This window comes from Ambystoma mexicanum, chromosome 12, assembly GCF_040938575.1.
Source record: "Ambystoma mexicanum isolate Mex_15411 chromosome 12, UKY_AmexF1_1, whole genome shotgun sequence".
Lineage (NCBI taxonomy): Eukaryota > Metazoa > Chordata > Amphibia > Caudata > Ambystomatidae > Ambystoma > Ambystoma mexicanum.
Window position 1 is genome coordinate 137,731,639 of NC_090936.1, and position 14,248 is coordinate 137,745,886.

Genomic DNA, 14,248 nt, shown 5'->3' on the forward strand with positions numbered 1-14,248 from the left:
AGCTTATACCCACTGAAATGGGAACGTAAGTCAGTAAAATACCTGGGGGTACAACTAACCTCCTGTTATGACAGACTATACGGAGCCAACATCCCGGACCTCCTCAAAGCTCTAACTAGTGACCTAAAACGGTGGGAATTACAGGAATTGTCTTGGCTGGCACGTATTACGGCCGTCAAGATGACCCTGCATCCAAAATGTCTATATTTGGTAGGAGCCCTTCTGATAAAAATCCCTGGTCCAGCTATTCAGACACTGCAGAGAGATGTGATGTCCTTTATTTTGGGGGGGGGGGAGGGGAGTGAGAATACCAAGACAGGTTCTCTTTAGACCGCAAGTATCCAGGGGGCTGGGGGTTCCGGAGCTCCGATGTTACAATGGGCAGCTGGAGAAGACTGCAACCAATGGGTAACAATAGAAAGAACGGCAACCAGGACACCCCTAGGGAACCTTGGCTTTATTGCCACACGTCACAGGGAGAAAAGGGGTTTGCTACTGGAATCAACGAAGACTAACTTATGGTATTGGGATAGAGTGTTGAGAAATAAGAAGATTAAAATAGGAGAGGGCCCGTTGGCCTCTATCGCCTATAACCCAGACTTTACCACAGGAATGCAAGCCAACTTCTGGACACGAATGGGGGGGCAGAGAGGGCAACATAACTCTAAAAGACCTTTACGCAGAGGGGTCACCCCTAACATTTGAAGATTATAAGGCTAAATTCCACATACCGGAGAAGGGAACGGTATCACTAGTTTCAGCTTAGGCACTGGGTCTCCAACGCCAAAGTAAAAGAAAGAGCAACTAGAAACCCAACAGGCATAGAACTAACGATACAGGAAGGCCAACCAGATAGGCAATATAATCTGGTTATGCCCCTAACGGGAGAGGCTAACCCTGGAAAAAAAGTACATATATGCAAAATTGGGAGATAGACCTGGGGAAACAAATTTCAGAGGATACCTGGAGTCGCATTTGGCATAGAACAGTCAAAGGTTCCAAATGCACCTCCATAAAGGAGGCAGCATATAAACTTTGCCTTCGGTGGTACATGACACCTGCACGCATGCACGCAATTAATCCAGAATATCCCGCAACCTGTTGGAGGAATTGCGGACAATCCGGGGACCTCATTCACATGTGGTGGACCTGCCCATTGGCAGCGACCTACTGGAAGGAGATTCTAAGCCACATCAAAGATGTTACCGGGGTGGGACTACCCTACGATCCATTAGTGGTACTGCTGGGGGAGGAGGTGGAGGGGAGCTACGCGAACTCTGGGCCTACAGCCACTCTTATAACCCACATGTTGAGTGCGGCCAGAATATCACTTGCGCAAGCATGGAAGACAAAGGAAGGCCCAATAACAGCTATGTGGTGGGTCAGGCTATGGGGGGTGATGGCCATGGAGAAAGTGATGGTACAGGCCCAAGGCTCCTATTCCAAGTACTTAAATACCTGGTTGCCACTTCACGAATTTATGGATGACAAGGAACAGATGTTCTTTAAACCAAGGCTGCTTCGTGCAATATCTATCATTTGAAACCCCGATCTTCAATCTGAGGAAAATGAACTTAACACCATAAGTGATCCAACCTGTTGAATTTACAAATCGGAATGTTCAACCTTCTAACCCATAAGTTGGGATATATTGTGAGGGACGGTGTGTGTGTGGGGAGGGGGGGAGTTAATTGGTTGTTCATTATGTATGTCTGTTCCTTTTGTCGATTCTATGTCACCCTTATTCTTATATGAGCAACACAATCTTATGCACTTATGTTGAATCCCCGGACAGGGGCCGCTATGAGTTGTCCATCGATATATTCATGTCTGTGATGCCTTGAAAACTAAATAAAGTTGTAAAAAAAAACATATACATTATAGGCCTTAAGAATTAAACACAAATACACCAAAGTAATATCAAAACAGTTATCACACATGCCTTTCACGATTTACAATATATACAATTACTTTTGCCTAATATGGTAAAGGGGAAAACACAACCTGCATTAGAAGGGTAAGTTAACACAAATATAGCATTAGGCAGTTCTTCAGAGTTGATGCCCAACTTAAGCAGCCCATCCCTACAAAGTGGGGGGCTTATGGTCAAAAGTCCAGCAGTGCGGAAAACACGCGGTCCTGCATTATGAGCGAAAAAGGGGTCGTCTTCAGGGTTCAGTAGCTGTTCATGAAGGGGCTTGAGGTGATGAAGTACAGTGTCCAACTATTCGAGGATCTACCCTTGCAGGCAGAGCAATCTTTGCGTTTCGGAAATATCTAGGGAGTGCAGGCTAGCCCAGCTAAGGCGAGTATCTTTTTAGGGATTATCGTGCATTAAGAACAATGGTTGTGGCCAGGGGCCACCAGTAAGTGATGCAAGTAAAATAAGGAACTCATGGTGGCAACAGAAAAGACAAAAGTGATCACAGTGCAAGGGTGTTCATTAAACTGTGTATTGCAGGGTGGAAAAACGCCTAATCTAAGCCTAAATCTAAGATGGCAGCAAGCTTGGACCATCAAATGAAAAAAAAGGCAGTCCTTGTTGCGTCAGGTCAAAATAAAAGGGCCTATACTAAGAAAAACCTATTGCCAATCCTTACTCTAAATACAAAAAGATGTGTGGGGTAATGTTCGCAATAAAGAAAGTATTGAAAAAAAAACATTAGTCGGGATGCAATTGCCAGGGGTCTCCCTTCCCCACGATTTTAGTACGAGACAAGGTGGATCTCTTGAGCACAGCACACACTTGAGCCTTCCCAGCACGAGTCGACAGTTCTGCATCAGTTATCAGGTTCTTCGATGGTTCAGTCTCTTTTCAATAAAAGTCTCTTGCCTTAGATGGCCTGATGCATTCAACAAACACAAAGTTCAGTTCCACATATACTTTGGGTGACAGCTTCACCACTGGGGCCCCCTCTTCCAGGTGCAGACCCCTCACGTATTTTAAAAAAATCACATGAACAGTTCTTTCTCAATGAACTTTGGGCGATTACTTTCCACCCCTGGATCTCCCTCTTCTTGGTTCAGACTCCTTTTCAAACGCTAGCCTCCCTCTGTCGGGTTCACAATGGCTTTTCTTGCATTCACGAGTCTTACATTTTCAAACAATTCACTCTGGACATCCCTCTGACGGGTTCATTCCTGTCAACACACTGTTCATGTACTAATTTTCATCATGCAGGATTCATTTCCCTTAGTGTTCACAATCATCTGTTGGTTAAAGACTTTCAACGGTACAGAGGATTTTACAAGACCCGTGTATGACCACTTTGACCTCTCTTCACCTCTTCCCAAGGCCTTCTAGTTATGGTAATGAAAAATAGAGGGGGTGAGGTATGCACTCTAGTCCCAGTTTTGTATACCTTATGCAAGTAATAACAGGGTTAAATCCCATCTGCTGCAGATCAGTTGCTCTTCTCCAAGCGCTTTCATGTCTCTTACAACCTTCGGGGAGGCAATCTTTTCAGGTTTTACTAATTAGTCTCAATTTAGGTCTCATGTAATTCTGGTAGCTGTAGTAACTTCTGATAACCAGGAACCAACTCCCCTCCAATAGCACAATGTTTTCCCGTAATGGGGGGACGGGGTGGAAACCATCAATGTGGCTCTCCTAAGTAGGGCATGGTGACCCCGGTGCTGCTGCCTCTAGAGCCCGGGACTCTCGAACCAATGTGTTGAAAAAAGAAGGGGTGAGGTGAAAAACTGGGAACTAGAGTGCGCAGCTCACCCCCTCTTTTTTCTACACATTGGTTCGAGAGTCCCGGGCTCTAGAGGCAGCGACACCGGGGTCACCATGGTATTCAAAACTGGGCACTAGAGTGCGTGCCTCACCCCCTCTTTTTTCTAAAATTCTGGTTATGTTAGTCACTACCATGAGGTAACCGCCCCAAAGTTTCCTGCGAGAGCACCCACGTGGTGCCGGACACCTCTTCTGCAGGTTTCCCCCCGTTTCTCAATAGTTCCTTTAAACCTTTCAAAGTTCAAATTAGTTGCTTGCTACTTTTCGTTCAACACGGTTCGGTTGCTAATCCACTCTCCCCTCGACTCACCAGCTGTAATGAACCGCTTGGCAAGCTCAGCGCCACAGAAACCAGCGTCTCTCCCCGGCTTGGTTATCAGCGGAGGAGGGTCTTGTGTACCATTGACATCATGCTGCAACACACGCTGCTTTATTTGCGGTCTCATGTTTTAGTCTGCAGGCAATAATCAGGTTACTCGCCGTAGTGACCACCTTACTCCTAGTCCATAGTCCCCTTTCCTCCATACTTATGGGACATCCCTCTGTCCTGTGGGACGGGACAAAGCACTAACCCCGCCCATTTTAGCTCCGCCCAGCGCATCGCCCAGCTGTCCTTTTCTATCGCCAGGTCAGAGACCTTTAAGCAATAATAGAGGAACCTTATTAGAGGGGACGGCGGGCGGGCGTATGGAAGAAAGGGGACTATGGACTAGGATGGAAACCCCTTTACTCAAAAAGATTTTTCAGCACAGCCTGCCCAAGCTGAGCATCAGATCTGGAGCTCAAGTCCAAGCAGTAATGCTTACAAAAAGCCAACGGGGAGGCCCAAGTAGCCGCTTTCGCAATGGTCTCCCAGGGGACATACATTTGAAAGGCAACAGCAGCTGCCTTGCCCCGTACCAGATGTGCATGAATCCCTTTAGAAGGCTGTAGGCCCTGAACAGTTTAAGACTCTGAAATACAGGCAGCAATCCATCTGGAAATAGTCACTTTAGAGGACTGCTTGCCTTGCGGGTTGCCAAAGGTAACCAAAAGTTGAGAATAACTCCCAAGTTCAAAAGTTCTGTCCAAATAGAACTTAAGAGGTCTTCTAACATCCAGGCAATGCAAAACCCTTTCAGCTTCCGAAGCCGGGTTTGGAAAGAAGACAGGCAGCGAGATTGACTGATTCAAATGGAAATCGGTAACCACCTTTGGTAGGAAAGAAGGATTTGTCCTAAGGACAACCTTCGCCTTGTGGAAGACTAAGAAGGGATGCTCCACCGACAAAGCTTGGAGCTCACTCACTCGCCTTGCCGAGGTAACAGCGACCAAGAAAGCCACCTTCAACGAAAGGTGCATAAGACCTACCGTAGCCATTGGTTCGAAAGGCTTACGGCACAAGGCTGTAAGGACCACGTTCAGATTCCACGTCGGGTGTGGTTTAAGAACCGGAGCGTAAAGACGCATAAGACCCACAAAGCGCCGCTTACTCTCTGGATTTGATAGTGAGAACGAGCACTGGTCCGTGGATAGGTAGGCGGCCACAGCCGAAAGAAAAGTCCTGCATGACAGGACATGAATGCCCGAAAGACAGTACAGTGTCAATCGTAGTCACCCTGGGGTCCAGCTGTTTAGCTGAGCACCAGTGACAAAACCAAAGCCACTTGCTCTTATACTGCGACCTCGTCGAAGGCTTCCTGGCTGCCTGAATTATTCGCATGTCAGCAGACAGGTTGAGATGTTCTAAAGATCTGAACTCAAGCACCATGCCGCCAAGCTGAACGATTGTGGAGAGTGGTGCCACAGTTGCCTATCTCCCTGGTGAAGCAGGTCGGGAACTAGCGGAAGCCTGATCGGTGCACACACCGACAGATGTTGAAGCTCTGAGAACCAGAATCTGGCCGGCCACCACGGAGCTATGAGCAGAAGAGAACAGTTGACTGTGCTCTTCAGCTTGCAAATCGTCCGATGAATCAGAGGCAGAGGCTTGAAAACATAGGCCCTCATGTTGTGCCATGGAATCTCGAGAGCGTCTTTCAGAGAGGAAGCTCCCAGCCCGTTTCTGGAGGCATACAGAGGAAGTTTCTTGTTTGCCGATGTCACGAAGAGGTCCACTTACGGAGTACCCCAACATAGGAATATCTGTAAGAGGACCTCCGTCTTCAATTCCCACTTGTAGCTGACTATTTGTCGGCTGAGGGCGTCTGCCATGACGTTCAGCTGGCCCGGGATGAGCACTGTCACCAGCCAGACACCAAGCTGAACCGCCCATTCCCAAATTTGAATGGCCAGATACACAAGAGGAGGAGATTTGGTACCCCCTGCTTGTTGATGTAAAGAATTGATAGCACATTGTCCGTACCACTTTGTTGGCAAGGACTGGCATGAACGCCTTGTGCGCCAGAAAAATCGCCAGACGCCCCAGATGGTTTATATGAAGGAACTTCGGAGACCTGAAGCTCCAACGTCGCACCCCACCCCAGAAGGGAGGAGTCCGTCGTGATTGTCACCATCAGAGTGGGGTCTTGGAAACCCGCACCCGCTGACCGGTTGCTGAGAGACGACCACCACACCAGGTCCACTCTCATGAAAGCCGGGATCGCTATTATCTTGCAGTCCGGATCCACAGCCTGATGCCAAGCACTCCAAAGAGTCATTTGCATCCGCCTCATCTTGAGCAGAGCAAGGGGAAGAGCCAATACACACAAGGCCATGAGGCCCAAAAGCCTCTGGAACCACCAGGCCGACATGCTCTCCGACTGCACAAACATCTGACACGTGGTCAACAGATCCACCATTCTGTCCCCGGTCAGGTAAACTCTGCAGTCGATCGTGTTCCAACGAAAACCCAGCAAAATCAGGTCCTGAGAGACCGTCATGGAAGATTTCCGCCAGTTCACCGACAGCCCAAGTTGAAACAGGAGCTGGAGGAGAGACTGAAGGTTGCAGGTTGCTCAAGGCTGATTGAGGACAAGGACTGCGCAGCAGCCAATCGTCCAAATACGGATACACATGGATACCCTGAAGCCGAAGATAAGCTGCGATAACCGACATCTTCGTAAAGACACGCAGTGCCGAGCTGAGGCCAAAAGGGAGCACTCAGAACTGGAAGTGCTCCTCCCCCACAGAAAACTGTAGGTACCTCTGATGCGGATTCCAAATCAGGATATGCATATACGCATCCTGAAGGTCCACCACGCTGAGCCAATCGCCCTTCTGTAGAGAGGACTTTATCTGACAGGGCGTGATCATATTGAAGTTTCTTGGGGTAGAGAGAGATTGAACTGGGAAAGGTCTAGGATGGTGCACAGGCCAGCCTGGTTGGGTTTGGGCACAGTGAACAGGCGGGAATAAAAGCCCTCCTCTCGCTCCCCTAGAGGAACGGGTTCCACCGCCCTGAGATCCAGAAGCTTCTGAAACTCTGATCTGGGGGAGGGCGACGCCGACTGCTGGAAGGGAGGATTGATGGGTTGGGTAGGTCGAAGGGGTAAGTGGAAGCCCGCCCGAGCGACTGACTAGACCCACCGGTCCTCAGTGATGGTGTGCCACACCTCCCAATGAGACGGAATGCGTCCTCCCACCAGGGTCTCGTGCAAGCGCAGAAAACCCTCATTTTGTTGGCTTCTCGTGGCAGCACCACCTGACCCTAAGGAGGAGGCTGAGGAGCGGGAGAAAAACCGGCTACGTTGCTGCCTTCGGCGGGTGTCAACCCTGCAGGATTTCCGGTCTAAAAAAACCCGGAAACCAGTGGAGGGCCGAGGGTTCGACAATGATCTCTGTCCTGAAAGGAGGTTTAACCAAGACAGACAATGACTTGCCAGTCTGAGTGCTGTCCTTGGTTTTGGTCAGCTCCACGTCAGTTGTAGAATGAAAGAGCTCCTTGCCATCGAAAGGCAGGTCAAAACCTTATCCTGCACCTCCGTAGAGAACTTTGTGGCGTGCAGCCAAGCCTGACGAGATGTATCCACACCAAGCATAAGGTCCCTGGCCGAGGTGTCAACATGGTGAGCCCCAGCATCCAGGAGATCCTGTGCCAAGACCCTGGCATCCGACAAACCCGCCTTGAAATCTTCCAACTTTTCAGCGGGAATAAACTCCTCGAACTCCGACAGACCTTTCCACATTTTCATATACGTCCCCCGCTAACACCAGTTCTGCATTGGCTTGACGCAGCTGAAGAGCTGAGTTAGCGAAAATCTTCCTCCGAAGGGAGTCAAGAAGCTTGTCCTCTTTGGTCAGAACCTGTGTAGCCGTCGTAGAAGAGGATGACGCAGGTCTGGATTGCAAAGTGGCTGCCGCTACTACCGTGGAGCAGGGGGCGGACACAATGCTAAGGCCACCTCTTCCGAAGAATGGAGCCTATAACGCGCGTCAATCTTCTTGTTGACAAACAGTCCAGTGTGTGGCTTCTCCCAAACGCTCCAGACCTCGGCCAAGACGTCCTTTTGCAAGAACAAGCCGGTGTGCTCTGAAGGAGAGAAGGTGAATGCCCCCGAAAGCATGCCCTCCTGCGGAGCAGGTGCCTACATCCAACAGACATGTCCAGAACCCGGTCATGAAAAGCTCTGACAGAGCGGGCTGGTCTTCGCTGTCCTGCTCGCCCTGTACATCCTCCGATAGGTCCGGATCAGGTTCAGTCACATCCGGTACCCCAACAGCCTTGTCCACTGGAGACAATGGTGGGAGAGATGGAGGAGGCCCTGCCGGTAAGGGCGGTGCCGGCGGAGGAACAGGCACCGAAGCCGGGGCCGTCGGCGCAGGCGGGCAAATCTCCCTGAACAAGCCCCGAAAGTACTCCTTCAAGGGGTGGGAACGCATCAGTATTTGAAACCTGCCGAAAAAGACTTCCTCCGCCAACGGTTTAGGTGCGACAGGAGGAGGCCTCATGCGTGAAGTAACTCCGCAGCTCCGAGAATGGTAGGGAGTACAGAGAACCACGGAATGAGAGCGGTAGATTCCTCCAGTCAGCTTGAGGGGAACGTCTATGGGGGAGAACAAAGGAGGGTTGTGGTGTTGGATGATTTATGTTGGGCTCGAAGCTTACAGAAAGTTTCCTACCGTTATAGAGCTGAAGGGTTTCTCGGGCAGACTTTGTAACTCCAGAGAGGAAGGAACGGTGTCTGACAGTAACACGTGGAATGAGCCCCGAAATGGGAGCAGAGATGGGAAAGAGATTTGAAGATAAGATCTCTGAAAAGATACAAGTGTTAATTATAGGCAGAAGTAAGAAGAATACAGAACTGTGAAACTGCAACAGGAGAGTGCTATTTGCGAACTTACGGAGCGTCTGGTAACAAAGTAGCGACGCAACGCCCATGTTTGTGTTCCTGCTTGAAATACCGTCACCTGACCGTTCGGGGGCGGAGACTCCACTGAACCAGAAACAGTAGAAGGCACGAGCGGATTAGGTCCGTGAAGCACCACCATCTTGGAAGGATCCCGTGTCGCATAAGTCCCAGAATGAATGCTACGGGCACAGACATATGTCCGCCGATTTCTCCGCCACCAAGACCATTTGGAGAAAGGAGTCCTGACACAAACTAGCCTTCGAAGGAAGGACCTCGGCACCGCTGGTGACGGAGGGATTACGGTTTTACACCTCACTCTGTGCCCCCTCAACAGAACTGCAATCTCCGCAAGAGCGGGAACGATGAGGAACACACCTCACCGACAACACCTTAACAGGGCTGTCCGGTAAAAGCCCCTGCACGAGGGGCCTCAAACTTTCGTTCGGTGTCAACAACCTCCACCGAGGTCTCAGGGCGTATCCCGGTGATTTTATGGGAAGCTCAGACCAAGGAGACCTCGGAGCAAGCTCTGGTACCCGATGCCTCTGTACAACTGGGCCCACAAACAGCCCCCACAGTAGGGGCCTCGGAATGCAATCCAGCGTCAATAGGCCCCTTACGGATGCCCTCGGAGAAAACTCTGTTAGAATTATTAGGCCTAGAAGGTACCTCAGGGCAAGGCCCGGTAATAGAGCTTTTGACGCTCCTCCCGGACCGGGAAGACCCCGGGAAGGAGTCGCCCAACCGGGGTGCCCTAAAAAGTAAAGAACTCACCGGGCGCTGTTTCTTTTCGTCGATGAAAGTTTGAAAATGCGCCGGGGGAGTAAGTTGAAACACCTCCTCCCACCGCTCCAAACGGCGTTGAAGCGCCCAGACCGAAAGGGAGTCGCAATAAAAGCACGAGTCCCACCGGTGGTCCGGACTCAAACACTCTAACCACAGAGGATGGGGATCTGCCCCAGCGAAGCATCGCTGACAAGAACAACAATTTGGAAAGTCTAGCTGAAACGGCATAGACTGACTACCACGCGACCGCTAAGCCAGAGCAAGAGAGGAGGAACTGGAAGGAAAAAACATTTCCGAACATGCAAGTGCATCCAGTCCCGATCGAGCGGAGAAAAGGACTGATGACCGATGCGCTGGGCGGAGCTAAGATGGGCAGGGTTATGGCCGCATGCGGTGCAACGCGTAAAAAGAGAGGAAGGACACATTTTTGAAAAATGTGATGCTTTTTACAAAGTGCTCCGGTCCTGTCCCACAGGACAGAGGAATGTCCCATAAGTATGGAGGAAAGGGAACAGGACGTAGGAGTATGACAGGAAAGGGCAAGGTCACTTCTCTCCTTGTCATCCTCTTGGTGTTCGCCGTCTTTCACCTCCTTTTGAACTGCCGTGCCGAGTTAGCTCTCGCGTCGTGCGATCTGCCTTGTTCGTACTATACTCTCATGCTCCACCTTTTATCCCTGTGGGGAAGATAAAGGGCCGTCAGGTTTGTGTGTATTCTGGTAAATTGCCAGACTTTGCCTGACCCTTGTATTGGATTCAATGGAAAAGGAAAACTGGTTACCCCTCCCTTATGACCCCGTCATTGGGTAGAGAGTGACACTCTTAAATACCATATCTTATTTTGGTATTATATTCAACCAAGCACAATTCTTATAATCAATGTACCAATTTATTAAGATCATTTTAATTTTTTAAAAAAACATGTTTCAATAGCATTTCACTCACTTCTACATTTAAGTATTCATAGGTAGTGGTATTGTGGGGTTAGTAAGGTATGTGACTTTAGTTCTCTTTAGCACAAACACCTTTTACTAGGGGTCAACCAATAATGTCCTTCCTTGTCTAATTCACAGTGAAGGGCCTATAAGAGACCTGTCCCTGTGTTTACTCACTACCCGGATGCTGGAAAAACAGCATACAAGCTGTTGGTACGAACCTGGGAAAAGTCGACATATGTTTCGCCCCTATGTTTAATTGTGTTATCCCGAACGCTTTTCAACTGTGGTTGTTGGGCCTTCTTCAGTACTAAGTGGTATTGCTTTTGTGGCTTAGTCTTTGAACCCACTTAAATGTTTAATACACCAACACTCAATTTGAATGGGCAGCGTGTTCAGAATAGTTCTTTGTATTTAAAGATGAGACTGGACAATATTTCTTCCAGTCTTTAGTTATTTTTTCTTTCATTCCATTTTGGAATGCTCTTATGTAAGTGTAGATACTTCAAAGCGTAAGTATACAGTATGTTAGGGCATTCTCCACCAACACAGGTGGAAATTGTGCGTCTTCTCAGTGTTCACATACTGCCAAAACTGCAATCCACTTTGACGACGTAAGAGGAGAATTCCCTAAAATACTGTATACTTACGCTTTGAACTATCTATGCTTACAACTAAAAAAAACTATTCTGAATTTCTTTTGGTTTGGCGTCTGCTTTTTACTCTCAGTTTCAGCACCAAGTTGCCCTTGATGCGCTGTATAAATATGCATAACATTGTTTCAGCATGGCCGACTCACAGTTAAGTAAGGGGTGGTGTTTAGCTCCTTATTTGTACACTTTGTCCATTGTTACACTTCCCAGGCGGGGAAATTAGGGCGGAATTGGCCAGGGAACGAAGCCCCATGAAAGAAGGAGGGGGTGGATAAAGTGTGGGTTGTTCAGGGGAGGTAAGAGGAGGTGGTGTCAGACCAACAAACAGGAAGGATGGGGTGGAGTTGAACTGTAGTGGAAAAGGGAGAGTAGCTGAGTGCAGTGGAGGGAGTAACAATGGAGAGAGGAGAGTAGTAGGGAAGAATAGTAGTGGAGTACAGAGGGGAGAGTAGTAGTGCATTGGAGTGGGGAGAGTAGTAGTAGAGAGGGGCCATAGTGGAGAGAAGAGCAGAGAGGGTAGGAGAGAGGCGGTGAGGCAGAATGGAGTAGGAAAGAGTAAAAATGTGGAGCTAGAGTAAAGGAGGGCCGGGTTAGGAGGAAGAAATACCAGGAGAGAAAGGAGAGAGTAGCGAGGAGGTGGGTATAACAGTAACGAGAAATAGGAAGAGGAAAGTCTGGGTGTGAAGACGACAGAGTGGGGCTTGACCATCTAAAAAGGCACAACCCTATAGAACCAACACCAAGATAGAGTATGTCCAGACTAGGGAGACCCCAAGGGTGATTAGACAGAGAAGGTGATTGCCTTTAGGCCCCGATTGAAAGGCCAGTACTTAGATTGTCGGTGTCAATAAGCTCTAGAGACTAACCTGGGATACCTGGGCTAAGAAGGAAACAACTTCTAGACAAGAGAGTGAGGGATGGCCCTTCGCACCCTGCCACAAATGTTAATATTAACCCTTCAACCACTGCATGGAGTTATCATATTCTTTTGACCATCTGTGACACTAATCAGACTGACATTTCTTTGTGAAGTAGACCGACAAATAAGGAGTTTAATAACATTTTTGGAGGGCTGGTGCAACTCCAAAAGGGAGATCCTTGAATAGATAATTGGTTTTCACCATCATTGATCTTAGGTATATTTGATGGAATGCATGCATTGGCACATGAAAATAGGTCTTCTAAACTAATTGAAGCCAGCCAATCTCTGGGATAGTTAAAGGAATAATATGCTGCATTGTTTCCATGCGGAAAGGGTGGTAAGTGATGAAGCAAAACAACCTCTTGAGGTTTAGAAAGTCGACAGTCGATTCAAGCATCTTCACAGCAATCTTTCGTAGGAGTTACTGGATGCACCAAGCAGAGCTGACCTCTTTGAAGTGCTTTTGGGCAATGGACTAAGTACTGCAGATACCGGTGGAAATTATCCAAATTCAATACTGTGGACATCTTTGGCAAGGCTTTAAGCAACAAATCAGAAATATCTGCCCATTTGGTTATGAAAGAGCAAAGATTTCCCCGACTAAGAATTCCAAGTCCAGATAGTAAGGATTTTGTTGTTGCTGTGGCTGCTTTAAGGGTTTTAGGGGGGACTATGGTTGAAGGAGCATCTACCTCTGCATTGAAAGGAACCGTCGTTTTGTGTGGAAGCTGCTGGAAAATATAAACTCTGCATCACAGGCTTGGTAGTGAATGATCTCCTTTACCCCTACCCAATCCCAGCCCAAGCCCTCAAGGAGCTTGCAGCTCCCTCTTAGGAAACATACAGATGCAGCATAGGAAAAGAGCAATTTCCCTTTAAAGGAAAAAAGAAAATATCTTCACTAGACATTGACAATAACATAATTACACTATCATGGTTACATCAAGGAAGTCATTTTTCAGTCAGAGTTCAAGAGTCCAGCAGTGTACTGAAATTCCGCAGATAGTGTTGCAAGTCTGATGCTACTTCAAAGCTGAGAGGACAACTCAGGAAGCAAACTTACAGAAGCAATGTTCCCCGGCAAGAGTTTCTCACATTGGGGATACATGGTTCCAATTTTGCAGAATGTACTCTAACAGGAACAAAGGGTTTATACCGCTCACAGGAAAAAACATTTTTAGTTCTTTCCGTGCTTATGCAAAGGTGATCAATTAGAGCTGTAACTATACCAGAAAGGAATCCTTTGCATTTTACCGAGCTAAGATTGTAATGGGTTTTTGTGCAGAATGCCCACATATATGAGCAGCAAGTACACACATTGTTGCCAAGTTCCATCAATGGTCAAATACACATTGAGAAGCAAAAAGATTACTTCTAGGAAAACATAAGAAATTAAAACTTACATCCAAATAGTCTAGCGCAAGAAATGTTTCCGGTTCAGCTCTTTCCTCCTTAAGAAACTTGATACAATCCCGGGCAGACTTCTCAGTAGATACAATAATAGCATTCATGTACCTACCAAAGACCTTTGTAACAGCAAGTTGATATTTTTTATGTATCGGATGACACAAATCCAGAAGTCTTCCAAACTGGTAAATCAAAAACAAAACAATTATACAATAACGCAGTACTATTAAGTCACATGTTTATAAGGATCAAAAGAAAACAGATAATTGATTCCATGTATTACATTTGAAATTGCAAGCTGTGGTTGTAATAATGTTTAAAGCAGATACACACACAATTATATTTTTATAGTACCTTTCAAATTGGATTATAACCACTTGATTCGTGTAGTAGAGGTTCTTGAGGGCTTGTCATTAAACCAGGTCTGAACAAACTACACAGGTTCGTAGCATGACCATTACAATACTCACCTGAGCTAGTAAGCACTAGTGATGGAAGGCTAAAACTATCAGAATTATCTGAAGAATCATTAAGAAA

At 47.6% G+C, this 14,248-nt stretch overlaps 1 protein-coding gene across 1 annotated transcript in view; it reads right to left on the reverse strand.

The window, feature by feature from the left end:
- The window catches only part of SMC1B (structural maintenance of chromosomes 1B), a 2,377,846-nt gene that overhangs the window by 1,421,185 nt on the left and 942,413 nt on the right, over positions 1-14,248 (reverse strand). The window contains exon 10 of the mRNA XM_069627687.1: positions 13,708-13,893. Within this exon, the coding sequence (XP_069483788.1) occupies positions 13,708-13,893 (186 nt within the window). The remainder of the gene's footprint in view (positions 1-13,707; positions 13,894-14,248) is intronic.